The sequence below is a fragment of the Caretta caretta genome, chromosome 1 (assembly GCF_965140235.1).
Source record: "Caretta caretta isolate rCarCar2 chromosome 1, rCarCar1.hap1, whole genome shotgun sequence".
In the NCBI taxonomy this organism is placed as follows: Eukaryota; Metazoa; Chordata; order Testudines; family Cheloniidae; genus Caretta; species Caretta caretta.
The window spans coordinates 82,101,513-82,118,837 of record NC_134206.1 but is presented as its reverse complement, the minus strand read 5'-3'; the positions used below and the strand labels follow the sequence as shown (position 1 = coordinate 82,118,837).

Here is a 17,325-nt window from a genome sequence, read left to right as displayed (position 1 = left end):
CAGCTACCTTTTGAAACGGTCCCTTGCCATCTTTGGATAGGTGGTCAAACAGAGAAACTGTCAGTGTCCCAGCCATGTATTTAAACCTGGGAGAAGCAGGGGCAAATGCAGCTGTCTCCAACTCCCTTCTACCCTAACAGGCTACAGTGAAGAGTCCATTCAAAGGCCAAGGCTCTGCCAACAGAAACTCCATTGTTCAAGCAAAAGAGAGTGGTTCAATGTTGTTCACCTGTGATTGCTCTATAACAGCTTTCCAGATATAGTCTCCTCACTCCAAATTAAATCACTGTTATAAAATGGATGGTGTAATCCATAATGATGCAATTATGGCTGCAATTACAAATTACATTAATAAAACCAAATGAAATGCATTACTGGGCACAGACATGTTCCCCAAACTATCACAGTGGGGGTAAGAGGCTTGACTGAATGAGAAGTGTAAACTAAGGCTGTCAAGTGATTAAAAAAAGTAATCACAATAAAAAAAATTAATCACGATTAATCACACTGTTAAACAATAATAGAATACCATTTATTTAAATATTTTTAAACATATTGATTTCAACTGCAACACAGAATACAAAATGCAACACAGAATACACAGTGCTCGCTTTATATTATTATTTTTGATTACCAGTATTTGCTCTGTAAAAAAACAAAAGAAATAGTATTCTTCAATTCACCTAATACAAGTACTGTAGTGCAATCTCTTTATTGTGAAAGTTGAACTTACAAATGTAGAATTATGTACAAAAATAACTGCATTCAAAAATAAAACAACATAACACTTTAGAGCCTACAAGTCCATTCAGTCGTACTTCTTGTTCAGCCAATCACTCAGACAAACAAGTTTGTTTACATTTGCAGGAGATAATGCTGCCTGTTTCTTGTTTACAATAGTACCTGAAAGTGAGAACAGGCGTTCGCATGGCACTGTTGTAGCCATTGTCGCAAGATATTTATGTGGCAGATGCACTAAAGATTCATATGTCCCTTCATGCTTCAACCACCATTCCAGGGGACGTGCATCCATGCTGATAACGGGTTCTGCTCGATAACCATCCAAAGCAGTGCAGACTGAAGCGAGTTCATTTTCATTATCTGAGTCAGAAGCCACCAGCAGAAGGTTGATTTTCTTTTTTGGTGTTTTGGGTTCTGTAGTTTCCGCATCAGATTGTTGCTCTTTTAAGACTTCTGAAAGCATGCTCCACACCTCATCCCCCTCAGATTTTGGAAGGCACTTCAGATTCTTAAACCTTGAGTTGAGTGATGTAGCTATCTTTAGAAATCTCACATTGGTACCTTCTTTGTTTTTTTGTGAAATCTGCAGTGAAAGTGTTCTTAGAATGAACAGCATGTGTTGGGTCATCATCTGAGACTTATAATGAAATATATGGCAGAATGTGGGTAAAATAAAGTAGGAGACATACAATTCTCCCCCAAGGAGTTAAGTCACAATTTTATTTATGCATTATTTTTTTTAACAAGCATCATCAGCATGGAAGCATGTCCTCTGGAATGGTGGCCAAAGCGTGAAGGGACATACAAATGTTTAGCATATCTGGTACATAAATACCTTGCAATGCTGGCTACAAAAGTGCCATGCAAATGCCAGTTCTCACTTTCAGGTGACATTGTAAATAAGCGGGCAGCATTATCTCCCGGAAATGTAAACAAACTTGTTTTTCTTAGCGATTGGCTGAACAAGAAGTAGGACTGAGTGGACTTGTAGGCTCTAAAGTTTTACATTGTTTTGTTTTTGAGTGCAGATATGTAAGAAAAAAATCTATGATAAATAGATTGCACTACAGCACTTGTATGAGGTGAATTGAAAAATACTATTTCTTTTGTTTGCCATTTTTACAGTGCAAATATTTGTAATAAAAATAATAATATAAAGTGAGCACTGTCCACTTTGTATACTGTGTTGTAATTGAAATCAATATATTTTAAAATGTAGAAAAACAGCCAAAATATTTAATAAATTTCAATTGGTTTTCTATTGTTTAACAGTGCAATTAAAACGGTGACTAATTGTGATTAATTTTTTTAATCGCAATTAATTTTTTAAAGTTAATCGTGAGTTAACTTTTTTAATCGCGATTAATCGACAGCCCTAGTGTAAACTGCTATAACTACACCAATGTAAACACATGGGCACAAAACCCTAATCTAGACACACTTGCCAATGCAGAATAGGGCTTGAACCTGTAAGCACCATGTAATATGGGAATATACACATTGCTAACATAGGAGTATGAATACACACCACCTTCACTTGTAAATAGCTTTATCTCCTAACTCCCTGCAGTAAAGTAAAATGCAAGCACCAATTACACTACTTTGTACACCTTCAAAACACTTTATAATTCAAAATATTTGATGGTTTTAAATCATAATAATAGAACTTCAGGGGGTTGCAGGTGCGGGTGGAGGGAATGAGGGCTCCAGCTCAGGGTACAGGCTCTGGGGTGCAGGAGGGTGGGACTGAGGGGTTCAGAGGGCAGGAGGGGGATCAGGGCTGGGGAAAAGGAGGGGGTCAAGGGTGCAGCCTCTGGGCAGCATTTACCTCAAGCATCTCCCAGAAGCAGCAGCATGTCCCCCCTCTGGCTCCTACATGGAGGTGTGGCCAGGCAGCTCTGCGCACTGCCCTGTCTGCAGGCGCCACCCCTGCACTTCCCATTGGCCCCTTTTGCTGGCCAATGGGAGCTACGGGGGCAGCGCTTGGGGCGGGGCAGCATACAGAGCCCCCTGGCTGCCCCTACATGTAGGAGCCAGAGGGGGGATGTGCCACTGCTTTTGGGAGCCGCGCAGAGCAAGCCCTTGACCCCACTCCCTGGCAGGACCTTGAGGGCCAGATTAAAACGTCTGAAGGACCAGATGTGGCCCCCGGGCTGCGCTTTGCCCACAAGGATAAAACAAATGTTTGCAAGGACCCCAGTTTTAAACACAAAAGGTTGGAGCCTGCTTCTGTTGAAATCACTGGAAGTTTTACCATTAACTTCAGTGGCAACAGAATATATGCCAACACTCCATGAATGGACATGTCCTGAGATTGTATGCTTATTATTGCTTTCCAAATTCTCATCTTCCACTTTTAAAAGCTCTGCGTCTACTTGTCCTTAACTTTTTTCTTTAAAGTTCTGCCTCTAATCTGTCTCCTCCTCCTGTCTCTTTTATGCTTCTTTTGAGTATTTTGGTATAAAAGTACTCTCATGAACATCAGTTGCAGATTAGCAAAAATTCCTTGTTCCACATTAGGAGATATATTGGCTTGAACTTTTTCTCAGAAACAATTCAGATCTTGTGTTGTTGTCTTGGTAGGTGATTTTAAGTTCTGGATGCCCTTTTTTTAAACTCACTAACTGGCTGATTACTTTGAAAATAGGTGTCCGTTGAATGCATAATAGTGTCATGACTGACCCATGGGTTGTCTGCATGATTTAAACTCTGATATTGACTTTTATAGGACAAAACCAAGTAATTGCAAGTCTTGGTGTAGAGAATGAGAATGTAGCTGTTAATGTATAATTGTGATACGGCACTGAAGCTCCTAGCCAGTTATTAAAACTACAAGGTAGTTAGTTTGAGGAAGATGTTCTGCTTTTGTCATGATCCATACACATAGTTATTAATTATGTTTTGATATGGTAGTAGTGCAGAGAGGCCCCAATCAGAATTGGGCCCCATTGTGCTAGGCACTGCACCAAGATATACAAGATAAAGTCCCTGCCCTAAATAGCTCCCAGTCTAGGAAGACAAGTGCATATTAAGGTTGAGAAAAGAGAGATTCAGTCAAATTAGTACAATTGTTACATATATTTGTATTTCAATAGTTGTAAATATTTATTATATTATTAATAATGATGAATTATCTATAAATAAAGTGCTAACTAAACTGCCTATGCCCTGAAAACCATCACTGGCTGAGTTCTTAAAAGCACCACAACAGACGTGGGTCTTAAAGAGAGATCTTAAGAACAACACAGTGGCCTGACGAATCACGTAAGAGTTAGCATTAAAAGAGGCATACTAAAAGAGGTGATTGTTGGAGAAACAGATGATTGGGTTAGCAGGGCTGGCACTGCTGGCAAGAGGGAGCGAGGCAGCAGGGATGATGAGGCAAGAAATAAGAGCAGACCAGTAAGGAGAGGGGTTGTAAAGAGTCTCGAAGGTTAGAATGAGAAGTGGGATCTCAATGTGGTGCCATTGCTATTAATCTTTGGTTTTGTTACAAAAAAGTCAACAAAAACCTCCGTTTTAGTCCTGAGCCACTTGTCACTGTCCTTTTAGCAGTAGAGATAAAAGGAGAGAGGGGGAATTTACACAGAAAAGAACCACAAGGCCAAGAACTGACCCTGGGGGAGGCCCACAGAAAAGAGGGCTCAGATACCACATTGATGTCCAGGAGAATGAGGAGGGAGGAGCCTGTGCCTGGTGCAGCTGAGGAGTGGGCAACATGGTGCTACCTTTCCATTCTCCTGACCTTGCACGAAAACAACCCCTGGTGTAACTTACAGCAGCTTTAAGATTTCTCTAAATGATGCTGCCTGCAGACAGTGCCTGAGGCAGCAGTATCAGAGTATCACTCTATCCCACCCACCCTGCTTCTGGCACATATCATAAGGCACATGCTAGGGATGAGTGGTGAGACAGGTAACATAGGAGGCTTTGCATATATTGATATAGGAATGATTATTCACGGCTCTGCACCTTGTGTAGTCATTGACATCTATGCAGATTGGGGTAAAATGCGACCGTTCCAATTTGGTATGTTCCATACCCACTTTGCATTCAGCTTTGAATCGCTGTAAATGATTTCACAAGGTGCAGGGAAATGGGGAATCCGCTTTCTTCTCCACTCACTCACACCTGTATAAATCAGGAGTCACTCCACGGATGTCAATAGATTTACACTGATTTTACATCACGGTAAGTAAGAGCAAAATCAGACCTGTGGTGGGGGGTATATAGAGATTTAATAAGTAAGCAGAAAAATGATATATATTAGAGAGTTAGAAAAGTTAGCCTCTGGTGCCTCCCCTTGTGCCCAGTCCTGCCCCTTCCCATCTGCCCCCTCCACGCCTGCAGGAACCAAGGTCACCCCCGCCCTGGCCCCCAGCCTCAGCGCTGGGCAGCCAGGGGGTGAGGCCTCAGCCCTGATGTGCCAGGCAGCAGTGCTCCTGGCCCCGGTGCTCCAGGAGGCGTGGCCAGCCCCCATGCTCCAGGCGGCACGGCCCCAGCACCAGCCGCCCTGACTTCCTGTAGGAAGCAGGCCAGCCAGCCCTAGCCAGCCTGGGCCAGCCAAGCAGTGTGCTTTGGAAATTGCAGGAGGGGGCCTGGCCTGGGGGCGGAGCATGGGCAGGGCCATGCTAGGTTGTTTGGGAAGGTACAGCCTACCCTTGCCTTTGATACCTGCCACCCAAGCACACAACATAGGGAGCCAAGAACAAATCACTGGGGAGGGAAGAGGCCTAAGAAGCAGGTAAAGTGACCAGATTATGTTAGAAGTGTTAGGAGAGCAAGGATGAGGGAGCAGAGACTAAAGAACCAGATCCAGATATCTATATAGAGTCCAAGTAAATGGGCTGCGCACAAGGGAACTACCCAGCCTATGAAAGGTGTAATAAAGTGGCCATGACATTTTGCTATGGCTCAGAGGTCTGACTACAAGCATAAGGTTTCACCCTGGCTTTCTTCAGCCAAGTTACTCCTTGCAGAGTGCCCTCAACAACACCTTCTGGTCCCAAGTCTCCACAAATCTATTTCCCAGAATTCTTAACTACCAGACACTTGGGCTTTTCCCCTCTGGTTCATCACAGAATGGCATGAAACCTGCCCCAAATATCAGTTCACTTTGGCACACACACAGTCTGCACACTAGAGACCTGCTTGGGGTAAAAATAAACAAAAAGTTTATTTAATGGAAAAATCACAGATTCAAAGATGGAAATAGTAAGGAAAAGCGAAAACATACAAGTTACTCAGAAAATAACCATAAAGACGCATCATCAGGCACTGTAGGTCTATATTAGCTAAATTCCCTTTTCTAATACAAATTAACCACTGCCTCTGAACAGTTTCCCAGCATGCCCTCTGTCTGAAAGGGGATCCAGTGTTTCACAGACAGCATCCCACTTAGATGTTGGCCCTCTGTTTCGATAGACGTCACTTCAAAATCCTCCCTTCCTTTGTAACAGGGTTTGCAGGTTTTTTTCCCTCTTTCTTTCAGACAATTGTAACGCAGAGCAGGGGAAACTTCCTCCTCCTTAGTCTTCTAAGGCCAGGTCTAGACTACAAATTCAACCTTATGTCGACTTAGCCCTGTGTCTACACTACAGCACAATGCAGCCACTATAAGTCCTCCACTACACTGACCTAATAACTCTACCTCCACAAGAGGAGTAGTGCTTAGGTTGATGTAGTTAGGACAGTGCAGTGTCTGTGTAGACCCTGCATTATTTACATTGCCCGTCAGTGCCATGCAGGCTGTCAGCACTGGTCAGCGGGGCTCCGCACAGAGCCAACAGCCCAAGCTGTCAGCATCAGGCAGTGGGGCTCTGCACAGAGCCGACAGCCCGGGCTATCAGCATCCAACAGTGGAACTCCCAGCTGAAGGATTCATGCAAAGTCTACAGAACTGGGCTGTCAGCGCCTCACACTGCCACACTTAAGTCGGTGCAAGCGCTTGTGGTGAGGATTAGCACCACTGGCAGGGGAACTGTAGCATGGACATGAAAAACCAAAGTAATTAGTGCGATGGCTGTACGTCTGTTACGTCAACTTAACTGTGTAGTGTAGACAAGGCCTAAGAATGGTGTTTCCTTTTCAGTGTCAATGTCTTTCCATTAACATTAATGGTCCATCATTGATTTTTTCTGGGTTGTAAAATGCTAGGTGCTGGGAGTTTTGTGTAAACAACTAGCCTGGAAGGTCCCCCAATTACAATTGCCATTTTCTACACGCATATACATGCATACATTCATAAACATAACCTGCATACATATCTCCTAATGACTCTTAAGTTCAGAACATTACAAGCTTTCAGCAGAGATTTTACGAGACATATTTATACATAACATTATATACAAGCTGTTGATTCAGTTGCTTGTTCTTTGGGGTTTCAGACACCCTTTTCTCCATTTAGGGTATCTGGACCCTAATTGTCACACCTGTGTTATTCAATAAGTGAGTAATCCTCAAGTAAACTACATCTTTGAAACATATTAATATCTACTTTCCCATTCTATAAAGATTATTTCTTTCTCCATGCTTGTATTATTTTTTCCTTATTGCTTGATTCCTCCCCTTCTTTGGAGCTGTGCCCCTGCTTTGTAAAATGAAGTATCCATTACATGTCGAGAAAATGGTCTTGATGAATCACAAAAACCCACATAATTTACTATAGCATCCCTCAATGCAGCTTTTCAGTATAATTTAAGGCATTATTGAAGATAAAGGATTCATTAAAACAGCTGCCTGCAAAACTGTTCCTTTGGATGTTTCCATGAAGCACCAGTCAAAGAAAAATTAAACATTATACGCTAATGATATGCAAAAAGGATGCAAAAGCGATTTAGTTTTGCTACATGAGCATTGAGATGTTAATATGATATTTTTAAATAGATACTACTCTCCAGTCCTTTTATGTGCTAAACTTCAAGCGCCAAAAAACTGTTATTACTTTTCAGCACATATATACATATAATAAAAACAACAATAAAACATATGGCACAATTACCATGGCTGCTTATCAAGTATGAATTCATGAGCACAGAATTATGTATTATTATTTTTATATTGCTGCTTCCCAGCCACTGAACATTTTTATTATGGACGGGCCTGAATCAAATCCCCAGATCTAAATGCCCCCACATTTGTTTAGATTTTCTACTGGCCCCTAACCTTTGCAATGGACTGAAACAAAATATCAGATGTGGACAACACTGGCCTCTAGATCCCAGTGCTATGTTTCTAATTCATAACTTCTTCTGTAACCACACACAGCCAATCTCAGTTGGTCCCGGTGCAGGCTTCCACCAGGCTTCCACATACTGAATATGTATCCTCTAGTAATATTTTGGACCAACTCTCTCCACGTCATTGTGGACATTGTTCCCTTATGAAGCAGAGAAGTCCCAGCACTCTTTAACTGGAAAGTATTTGTCAGCAGTTGGCTCAAACCAGGATTCATATTTACAGTAACATGTTTATTAAAGTTGCTTTAATTAATTCACAAGAAGGTTTCATAAAAACCAGTAGGCCAAATAATCTTTTATGTAAGCGCTGCCTTGCCCTACACAATCTGCCTGTGAAGCCATCTTAACTAGGCCCTGAAAGAGGGTACAGCTGAGGGACTTTCATGCCTATTACCCCTACTGCTACAGATTTGACAGGAAAGACAGGGGCGGACATGTCTGGACGAAGGAAGTATGGACAGGACACCCTGCACTATGCTAATCTTCACCTGTTTTTAGCCCCTTGTGACCATTGCAACTCTGCTTAAATTGCAGCAGCCCTCACACTGCAGGGGGACTGAACTGCACAGAAGAGTAGCAAAATAATAGGACTGCAAAGGTGAACTTTAAGCCACACCCTTGCACAGACTATACATGACGTGCACTCCATGCTGCTTGACCACATTGCAAGATCTAGCCCATTAAGTTTAACTTTTCCTCAAATAAATTGTTTTGATCTGCATTACCCAGTTGTCTTCTAAGTAACAGCAGAGAAGGAATAAGAAATACCCAGGTAGTTCTTTCAACTAAACGCTCCTTTCACCAGTAGGTTTTTGTCTGGGAATCAGTTGATTTCCACATGCATTTTTATTTTTTTTTTACCCCTTTGAAAAAAAAGTATTCTTTCATAGTCACACTTGATCAATGATTTTTTGCTGAGATACAAAGGAGAAAAAATTAATGTTAATAATGTCAAATAATGTTAATGATGTAAAAGATCAAGCAAAGATCCCAAGACAGAATGCAGGAGCCAAAACTATCACTGTAGCTCAATAAATCACTGAACTACTTTATGACTCTCAGTGAATAATGCAGAATATTGCTGACTCTTTGTGAACAGATGTATTGTGACAAATAATGAACAGTTCTTTTCATTTCTTTAATATATTTTCTATGCCAAGAAAAGTGCTTTTTATGTTCTTTATAATTAGCAGTCACAAGGTGTTTGCATCCACCACCTTGCAAAAGTGTATACTGTATATAAGAAAGTAATGTCATGTAGAGTATACATTTTATAACTGTACTGGATAACCATAAGACCACTGGTTTTCAAAAACACATTGATTACAAATGTATCAATGTTAAAAACATAGCATATAAAGATAACAATTCTTTATTTGTTACCAGGCATATTTTGGATAAACAGAAAACAGGTCCTTCAAAACTCACAGGCAGAGATATGTCCTTCCATATGATACATTTCTACTTTTGCTAAATCACATGTAGAAATAACTTTCATTCATCTGATGGACATACTGAACCATACATTCTGTTGCTTTCTGGAAGTATTTATAGTCATTTTAAGTCTCATAGACTATGTTCCTATAGTGACTATTTAGTAATATTATATTTAGAATATGTCAGTCTTAACAAAAAAAATTAAACATTTTACATAGGTTTAATTATTAGGAAGATGTATTTAACTAAATACTGGTGTATCTTTATCCTAGTTTCTGGAAGCCAAAACTAGTAGATCCATTTTTCTGCAAGACAAAGAAAAGACTGAGTAGAAGCATCACAGCAAATAGACAATCAAACACTTTCTAAACACACAAAAATGAAGGCAATTGAATTGTTGTAAAGAGATATTGGGGCCAGATACTTAGTGGTCAGATACTATGGGTAGGCATCACCGTGCTAGGGTTGGGCTTCCTATGAGTAGGCATCCCCACCCCAGCATTACAGTTCTTATGGGTAGGCATCTCCTCCCTAGCATTAGGGTTTCTATGGGTAGGGGACTTTGGGCTAGGCTTACCGTTCCTATGGGTAGCAGTCCCGGCTCAAGTTTTAGGGTAACGTAAGATCGAAACAATGTTAAGTGAGAGGACGTTAAGTGGAGAGTTACTGTATCACTAAGTTCAGCTTGCGTGGGTGGCAAGTTAGACTGGACTGCCCAATAGGACTGTCTGTGACTCCATGGTAAGATTGTTATAATGCTTAGAAATTCACACTTGTTACTGGGTTGGTGCAATCTAATTATAGAACATACAACTAGTTTGGGGTCTCTGCCCTGCTTCTTGACAGTCTGCCCTGATGTTGGCACTCACGGCTGTGAGCCACTCTAGACAGTGTGACAGATGTCACCGGAAACCGTCACTGAAACAAAAATGGTATTGCATTTTGTGAAAGATACTTTGGAAATTTGAGAGAGAAAACAGAGCATTTAATCCAATCTGCTACAGTGTAATCTTCCTACAACTTACCTTTAATTTTGAAATAGCAGGGTTCACAATGTACAGTATTTCTGTAAATCCAAATGCTGTCTCCTGCTTTCAGATCTTCCAGAGGTCTTTTGCACACTTCACACTTTAACACATAATTATATGCACAGTCTTATGTAAAAAACACATCCAAAAATTTGTCTAATATTTATTTAAGTTCCAGCATGTAAGCATCCAAGGACAGAATTGTGGCCAATAGTATTTCAGTGTCACTGAACACAATCTCTCCAAGGAATATCAATCCTAATCAGCATAGTCAAATTATTATTTTCATGCGGTGCCCAAGGTTCAGTACCTTCTGCCTTGCAAACTGTAGATTTTCCTCCCCAATATTCTTAATTCCCTTTTCCACTAAGGTGGTTCAGATAAGTGTGCTGTTTAACAATCTTGACCTTTATGAAATAGATAGCTGAAACAACAGGATTCACTTCCCAAAACACAGGCCATGCAAGACTGGTACAGAAACTGAACTCTGAGTGCAAGAGCGAGGTGCATTCAGAAACACCACAAAAGGAGACCAAAAAAGGCAGCAAGGAAGAACCAGACACAGAAGCACTGATAGTTTGCCACTGAGAAAAAACTAAAAGCGTTGACTAGAAAAGAGCTTGGAACTGTGAGCAGTGAAATTGTCTCTTGCTTGATTCTTACTGTGTTCAGGGAAATGGGACTTTACATACATTCTAAATAAACATGATTACGTGAAAGAAATATCTGATTCCATCATCAATTTCTCTCCTAATAGAGACAACCCACAAGATTCCACATTTTGGCTAACTGTTCACATCAAAAGGGGTAACTTTACCTATGCTGTACTGCCCAGCCTCACTAACTCCTACTAGTCCCTGGAAAATACAGCTCCTTCATAAGATTTCCAGAGCATCCTAACAATTAATGTCCCCTGAACTCCTCCTAGAAAGGAGTGGTAAGAGGGTTCTGTGACATGTAGGGGATAAGACTGCAAGTCAATACAACTGAAGGCTTCTCTTGCAGGATTAGTGGGTGGGAAAATCTGAAGCAGCCCTGCTGGTTCCCTCACCACCCATAGGACCGGAAGAGGGGAAAAAGAGGTGCATGGTGCCAAGGCAAAAACTTCCGTCTCCCAGTGCAGGCTCTGTTCTGCTCCTGGAGGGAGAGGTGCTAAGGCCTACACATTGTTTTATGATATATGTAATATAATTCATGTTGTTCAGGATATATTTTTATTTATATTTCATGGCAGGAAGTGAAACCCCTTCTTACCTTGAAGCAAGTTGAGTGACAGCAAATCTGTAAGGCATCTAAGATCATTTTGGAATCTATGCCCAATGGCTTCCGGCAGTATGTACACATATCTTTTTCAATTATACTCCTGTGTGTACATAATATAACACCAACTGTGAGAAAAGCAGCCCCCATTGAAATCAAGAGGGAGAACTGATTAATTTAGTATATTACTGTGGAAGGCCATTAGTATACAGCACATCAGTCAGGAATGTAATAATGATGCATCGATATTCCATGTTCTAATTAATGGTAGTGATGTATGCACTGCAGGGATGGGCAACCTGATTAATACATTTACCAGGTAGCAAGAATACTGGCCTTATTTGGTGAGCTGAATGATTCTAAATAGCAGTCAGAATGTATTAAGTTGCTGGCTACCTGGGAGTGTACACAGTAAGGTACCTGTGTACCCAGTAGCTGGGAGGGTGTTGCTCAGCACAGGTAGACAGTATCTCTGCTCCAGGTAGCACACTAAAATAGCAGTGTGGCTGCAACAGCATGGGTGGTGGGTCAGGCTAGCTGACTGAATATGTACCTGGAGGGGCCACACAAACGAGATTGTACTCGGATAGCTGGCCTGAGCCACCATCCATGCCACTACAGCCACACTGCTATTTTTAGCACACTGGCTCAAGAAGTTGCTGTACAGACATACCTTAAGTGGAGGGAGCAGGGATGGAAGCTAGTGATTAGGAGAACTTAATATCTCAGAGAAGCATTCCCAGCAACTTGATGGTTGGATTTAGACTCTCAGTCGAGTGCCCAATCTTGCACTGAGTTTTGGTGCAGAAGCAGCTGGAAGCAGTTTCCTGCTCTCATTGCCGTCAAATTAACATGTGTACTGTTTGGATCATAGATATTAAGGTCAGAAGGGACCATTATGATCATCTAGTCTGACCTCCTGCACAATGCAGGCCACAGAATCTCACCCACCCACTCCTGCGATAAACCTCTCACCTATGTCTGAGCTATCGAAGTCCTCAAATTGTGGTTTAAAGACTTCAAGGAGCAGAGAATCCTCCAGCAAGTGACCTGTGCCCCATGCTACAGAGGAAGGCAAAAAACCTCCAGGGCCTCTTCCAATCTCCCCTGGGGGGAAATTCCTTCCCGCCTGCCCTGGGGGGAAATTCCTTCCCGACCCCAAATATGGCGATCAGCTGAACCCCGAGCATATGGGCAAGATTCACCAACAAGATACTACAGAAAATTCTTTCCTGGGTAACTCATCCTCTCAGTTCTCTTTACCTTTTTTTGTCATATTGTCCCCGATCTTTTCTCTAGACATCCTCATCTGCTGTTGCTGTGCTGGTTGCATAAATTGAACTAATTTTGCTCACATCCACACACTGTTATGCTCCTGTATCCATTCCCATTTACTGCTGCTGTTTGCTCTATAAGACTATCCATACCTACACCCCTAAACATTCACATTTTAGCCCTATTTTCATTATGAGTTTTTCTGAATGTGATTATTCCCAAATAATGGGAATGTGAATATTATCTGAATTTAAAATAGTGGGCACAGTTAAAAACTTATTTTTATTGATAGGTGAGGTATTACTGATTTGAGCAGGTATTCCCTCTGTACTTGGAAATATCTTACCTACTGTTACAAATAAAACTTTTAAGTGCAAACCACCTCCCACTCCCCATATCAGTCTATTTATCCATCTCTGTGGTCTAAACATTTGTCCATTACAGACTGTCTCCACTATAGCAAAGAGAATTGTCCAAAACCAACATCTGCCAAAAGTAGATATATACAGAAGCTCAGAGCCAACTCTATCACCTAAAGCACTGGCCATTGTTTTATTAAAGATTGTAAATGTCAGCACTGGCAAGACTAAGGGCATGGCTATATGAACAGTTAGTGCATGGCAGGCTGGGGTATAAATCTACTTCGTGTTAGTCTGCCGTGCACTAACTGTCTGTGTGGATCTGTTGATCAAAGGGCACTAGGGAACATATAGTGCATGGCAGGAGGATCTACACAAACAGTTAGTGTGCAGCAGGCTAGTTTGAGGTAGATTTGCACTCCAGCTTGTCGCAAACTGACTGTTTGTATAGACAAGCCCTAACGTAATGTAACTTATAATGCAGAGCACAAGGCCATGGAAATGGCAAGGTTCCATTGAAAGGCAGGCCTGTCTGAGTAGACAGTCTGATCATGATTGTGGTGGCTTCCACTCTGCTTGTTTGTCTGTAGATATGGGTGCTATTGTAAAATGTCAGTGTTCCTCGATAGCACACTGCACTATTCATAGATACTTACCGATCAGAAGTAGAGTAAACAGTTTTGATAGACTTTCCAGTGACATTTTCTTCATATGCATCATTGGGTGATTTGCTGTAATGTAGTGAATGATTTGTAGTTAGCAAGCAATACTTTTGGCTTTTCAAGGCTTTCCTGAAATAAGGAAACTGTGCACTTCATAAATGCTAACATGTACCCGAACCAGTGGTCACGTGGTAAAAATAAATTGAGAGATGAGTTTTGTCATTTTTTGTTTTAACACTCAATTGAGAAAATAAATCTCAGTTTAATGTAAATTAAAACTAAATGCCAAGTTTTATGCTGTGCTGTTTTATAATTCCTTAGCATTTCAAACTGAAATCACAAACCCATCAAGGAAAATCTGAAAAATGATATTTTTACTGCATGTGATCTAAATGTTATAGATTGATCAGTTATAAGGTCAGAAGAGATCACTATGATCATCTAGTCTGACCTCCTGTATTACCCAGGCCAGAGGACTCCCCTGAATTAATTCCTGTTTGAACTGAAGCATATCTGTTAGAAAAAGCATCAGGAGCCAGAGAAATGCCATGTTTTTCTACCAGTGCAAGAAGAGCTGCCCTTTTAGTACTGGCCAATCATTTTTTGCTAAAATTGTGATGTATCCCTAGAAGTACAGTGAGCACCATTAAAATATAAAGTTGTTTGTTACAGAATGGTATGTCTAGTTACCACAGTAATTGTAAAGCTCCTTATACTGAGAACAGGAAATACTGTAGTAAATTTAACTATTTGGGGAGCTAAATGTTCAGTTTTTTAACCGAGCTTGTTCTGGCTACTTTATTGTCAAGAATAAATTTCATTGAGCACACCAATAACCATCAGTTGGGAGGCAGATAAGAAAGTCAACCTGCCAAGCAAATTCACAGCTTTTGAACTTTTCTGAACTTATTTAATAACCCTATTTCCTTAAGACTACATTGGTATTACCATAAAGTAATAAGAAAAGGAGTATTTGTGGCACCTTAGAGACTAACCAATTTATCTGAGCATAAGCTTTCGTGAGCTACAGCTCACTTCATCGGATGCATACTGTGAAAAGTGTAGAAGATCTTTTATACACACAAAGCATGAAAAAATACCTCCCCGCACCCCACTCTCCTGCTCGCAATAGCTTATCTAAAGTGATCACTCTCCTTACAATGTGTATGATAATCAAGGTGGGCCATTTCCAGCACAAATCCAGGGTTTAACAAGAACGTCTGGGGGAGGGGGGGAAATTAGGAAAAAACAAGGGGAAATAGGTTACCTTGCATAATGACTTAGCCACTCCCAGTCTCTATTCAAGCCTAAGTTAATTGTATCCAATTTGCAAATGAATTCCAATTCAACAGTTTCTCGCTGGAGTCTGGATTTGAAGTTTTTTTGTTGAAGAATTGCAACTTTCATGTCTGTAATCGTGTGACCAGAGAGACTGAAGTGTTCTCCGACTGGTTTATGAATATTAAAATTCTTGACATCTGATTTGTGTCCATTTATTCTTTTACGTAGAGACTGTCCAGTTTGACCAATGTACATGGCAGAGGGGCATTGCTGACACATGATGGCATATATCACATTGGTAGATGTGCAGGTGAACGAGCCTCTGATAGTGTGGCTGATGTTATTAGGCCCTGTGATGGTGTCCCCTGAATAGATATGTGGGCACAGTTGGCAATGGGCTTTGTTGCAAGGATAGGTTCCTGGGTTAGTGGTTCTGTTGTGTGGTATGTGGTTGCTGGTGAGTATTTGCTTCAGTTTGGGGGCTGTCTGTAGGCAAGGACTGGCCTGTCTCCCAGGATTTGTGAGAGTTTTGGGTCATCCTTCAGGATAGGTTGTAGATCCTTAATAATGCGTTGGAGGGGTTTTAGTTGGGGGCTGAAGGTGACGGCTAGTGGCGTTCTGTTATTTTCTTTGTTAGGCCTGTCCTGTAGTAGGTGGCCAGAAGTCACCAATTCTTCAACAAAAAAAACTTCAAATCCAGACTCCAGCGAGAAACTGTTGAATTGGAATTCATTTGCAAATTGGATACAATTAACTTAGGCTTGAATAGAGACTGGGAGTGGCTAAGTCATTATGCAAGGTAACCTATTTCCCCTTGTTTTTTCCTAAGGCCCTCCGCCCCCAGACGTTCTTGTTAAACCCTGGATTTGTGCTGGAAATGGCCTACCTTGATTATCATACACATTGTAAGGAGAGTGATCACTTTAGATAAGCTATTGCCAGCAGGAGAGTGGGGTTGGGGGAGGTATTTTTTCATGCTTTGTGTGTATAAAAAGATCTTCTACACTTTCCACAGTATGCATCCAATGAAGTGAGCTGTAGCTCACGAAAGCTTATGCTCAAATAAATTGGTTAGTCTCTAAGGTGCCACAAGTACTCCTTTTCTTTTTGCGAATACAGACTAACACGGCTGTTACTCTGAAACCTGTCATAAAGTAATAATTACATAGTTTGTATCACCATTTTATAAATACAGTTAAAAATAAGTTTACAGTAGTGGTTACTTGTCTTAGATGCCTTCTTTCAGAGATTAAGGCATTAATTGGGACTCAGGAAATCCTGGTTCCATGCCTAGTTGTGCCACAGACTTCCAGACTCTCATGGGAGTTCCACCATGGCAGGACATCTCTAATTTTCACTAGAAAACTCCACAGTAGCCCAGGTGGCAGAGGCTGCCCCAAAGGGATACAATGAACTGCATCCCACAGTCTGCATGACCATAACACTTCACGCATCTAGTGCTACCTACTTTTCAGGCTGTGTTGGTTTTTGAGGGGAGGCTGTAGTCGCATTACATCATTGCAACCTCTTTCCAGTGAGCGTCCCTCTGCTGAGAAACCTGTACCCTGGCTTTACACCAAGCCACCAAAAACCAGATCTGAATTTAGTTTGCCATGGTCTTTACTTTAATCACAAGTGGCCAAGTCAGAGAGGTTGCTATGCATGTGTAAACATCCATATAAGTCAGAGTCTCCTGTTCATCTCTGCATTTTTATATCTGTATTTTTCAGTTGTACCTGGCCTCTCTGAACTTCTCTTTGCTGTTCCAATTGTTTCTCTCCAATCTGCTCTCCGAATCTTTCCCGTACGTAGTCTCCTCGTATGTCCTTGTGTACACAACTTTATTCTTTGGACTTGAGTAACTGGTTGAAGTATTATTTCTGAAATACACAAACACATGTATAACTACATCTTTAAAAAAAGATTAATTATACTATATGCAAAACAATTATGAGAGGCTGTAAATAATAACAAGGATAATTCCTAAACCTGAATTTCACTGATTATTTTAGACTCCAATCTTGCCCTCATAAAGTTCCGGGGA

At 41.1% G+C, this 17,325-nt stretch overlaps 1 protein-coding gene across 5 annotated transcripts in view; it reads right to left on the bottom strand.

The window, feature by feature from the left end:
- Positions 1–5,892: 5,892 nt before the first annotated feature.
- Positions 5,893–17,325, bottom strand: part of SCEL (sciellin) — a 90,304-nt gene continuing 78,871 nt past the window's right edge. For 4 of the 5 annotated variants that reach the window (XM_075129175.1, XM_075129172.1, XM_075129164.1 and 1 more), the window contains 5 exons: positions 17,018–17,161; positions 13,995–14,069; positions 11,699–11,807; positions 10,442–10,544; positions 5,893–10,334 (listed from right to left, as the gene is read on the bottom strand). In XM_075129175.1, coding sequence (XP_074985276.1) covers positions 10,300–10,334; positions 10,442–10,544; positions 11,699–11,807; positions 13,995–14,069; positions 17,018–17,161 — 466 coding nt within the window. In that variant the 3' untranslated portion in view covers positions 5,893–10,299. The remainder of the gene's footprint in view (positions 10,335–10,441; positions 10,545–11,698; positions 11,808–13,994; positions 14,070–17,017; positions 17,162–17,325) is intronic. The other variant, XM_048852825.2, reaches the window with a different exon arrangement.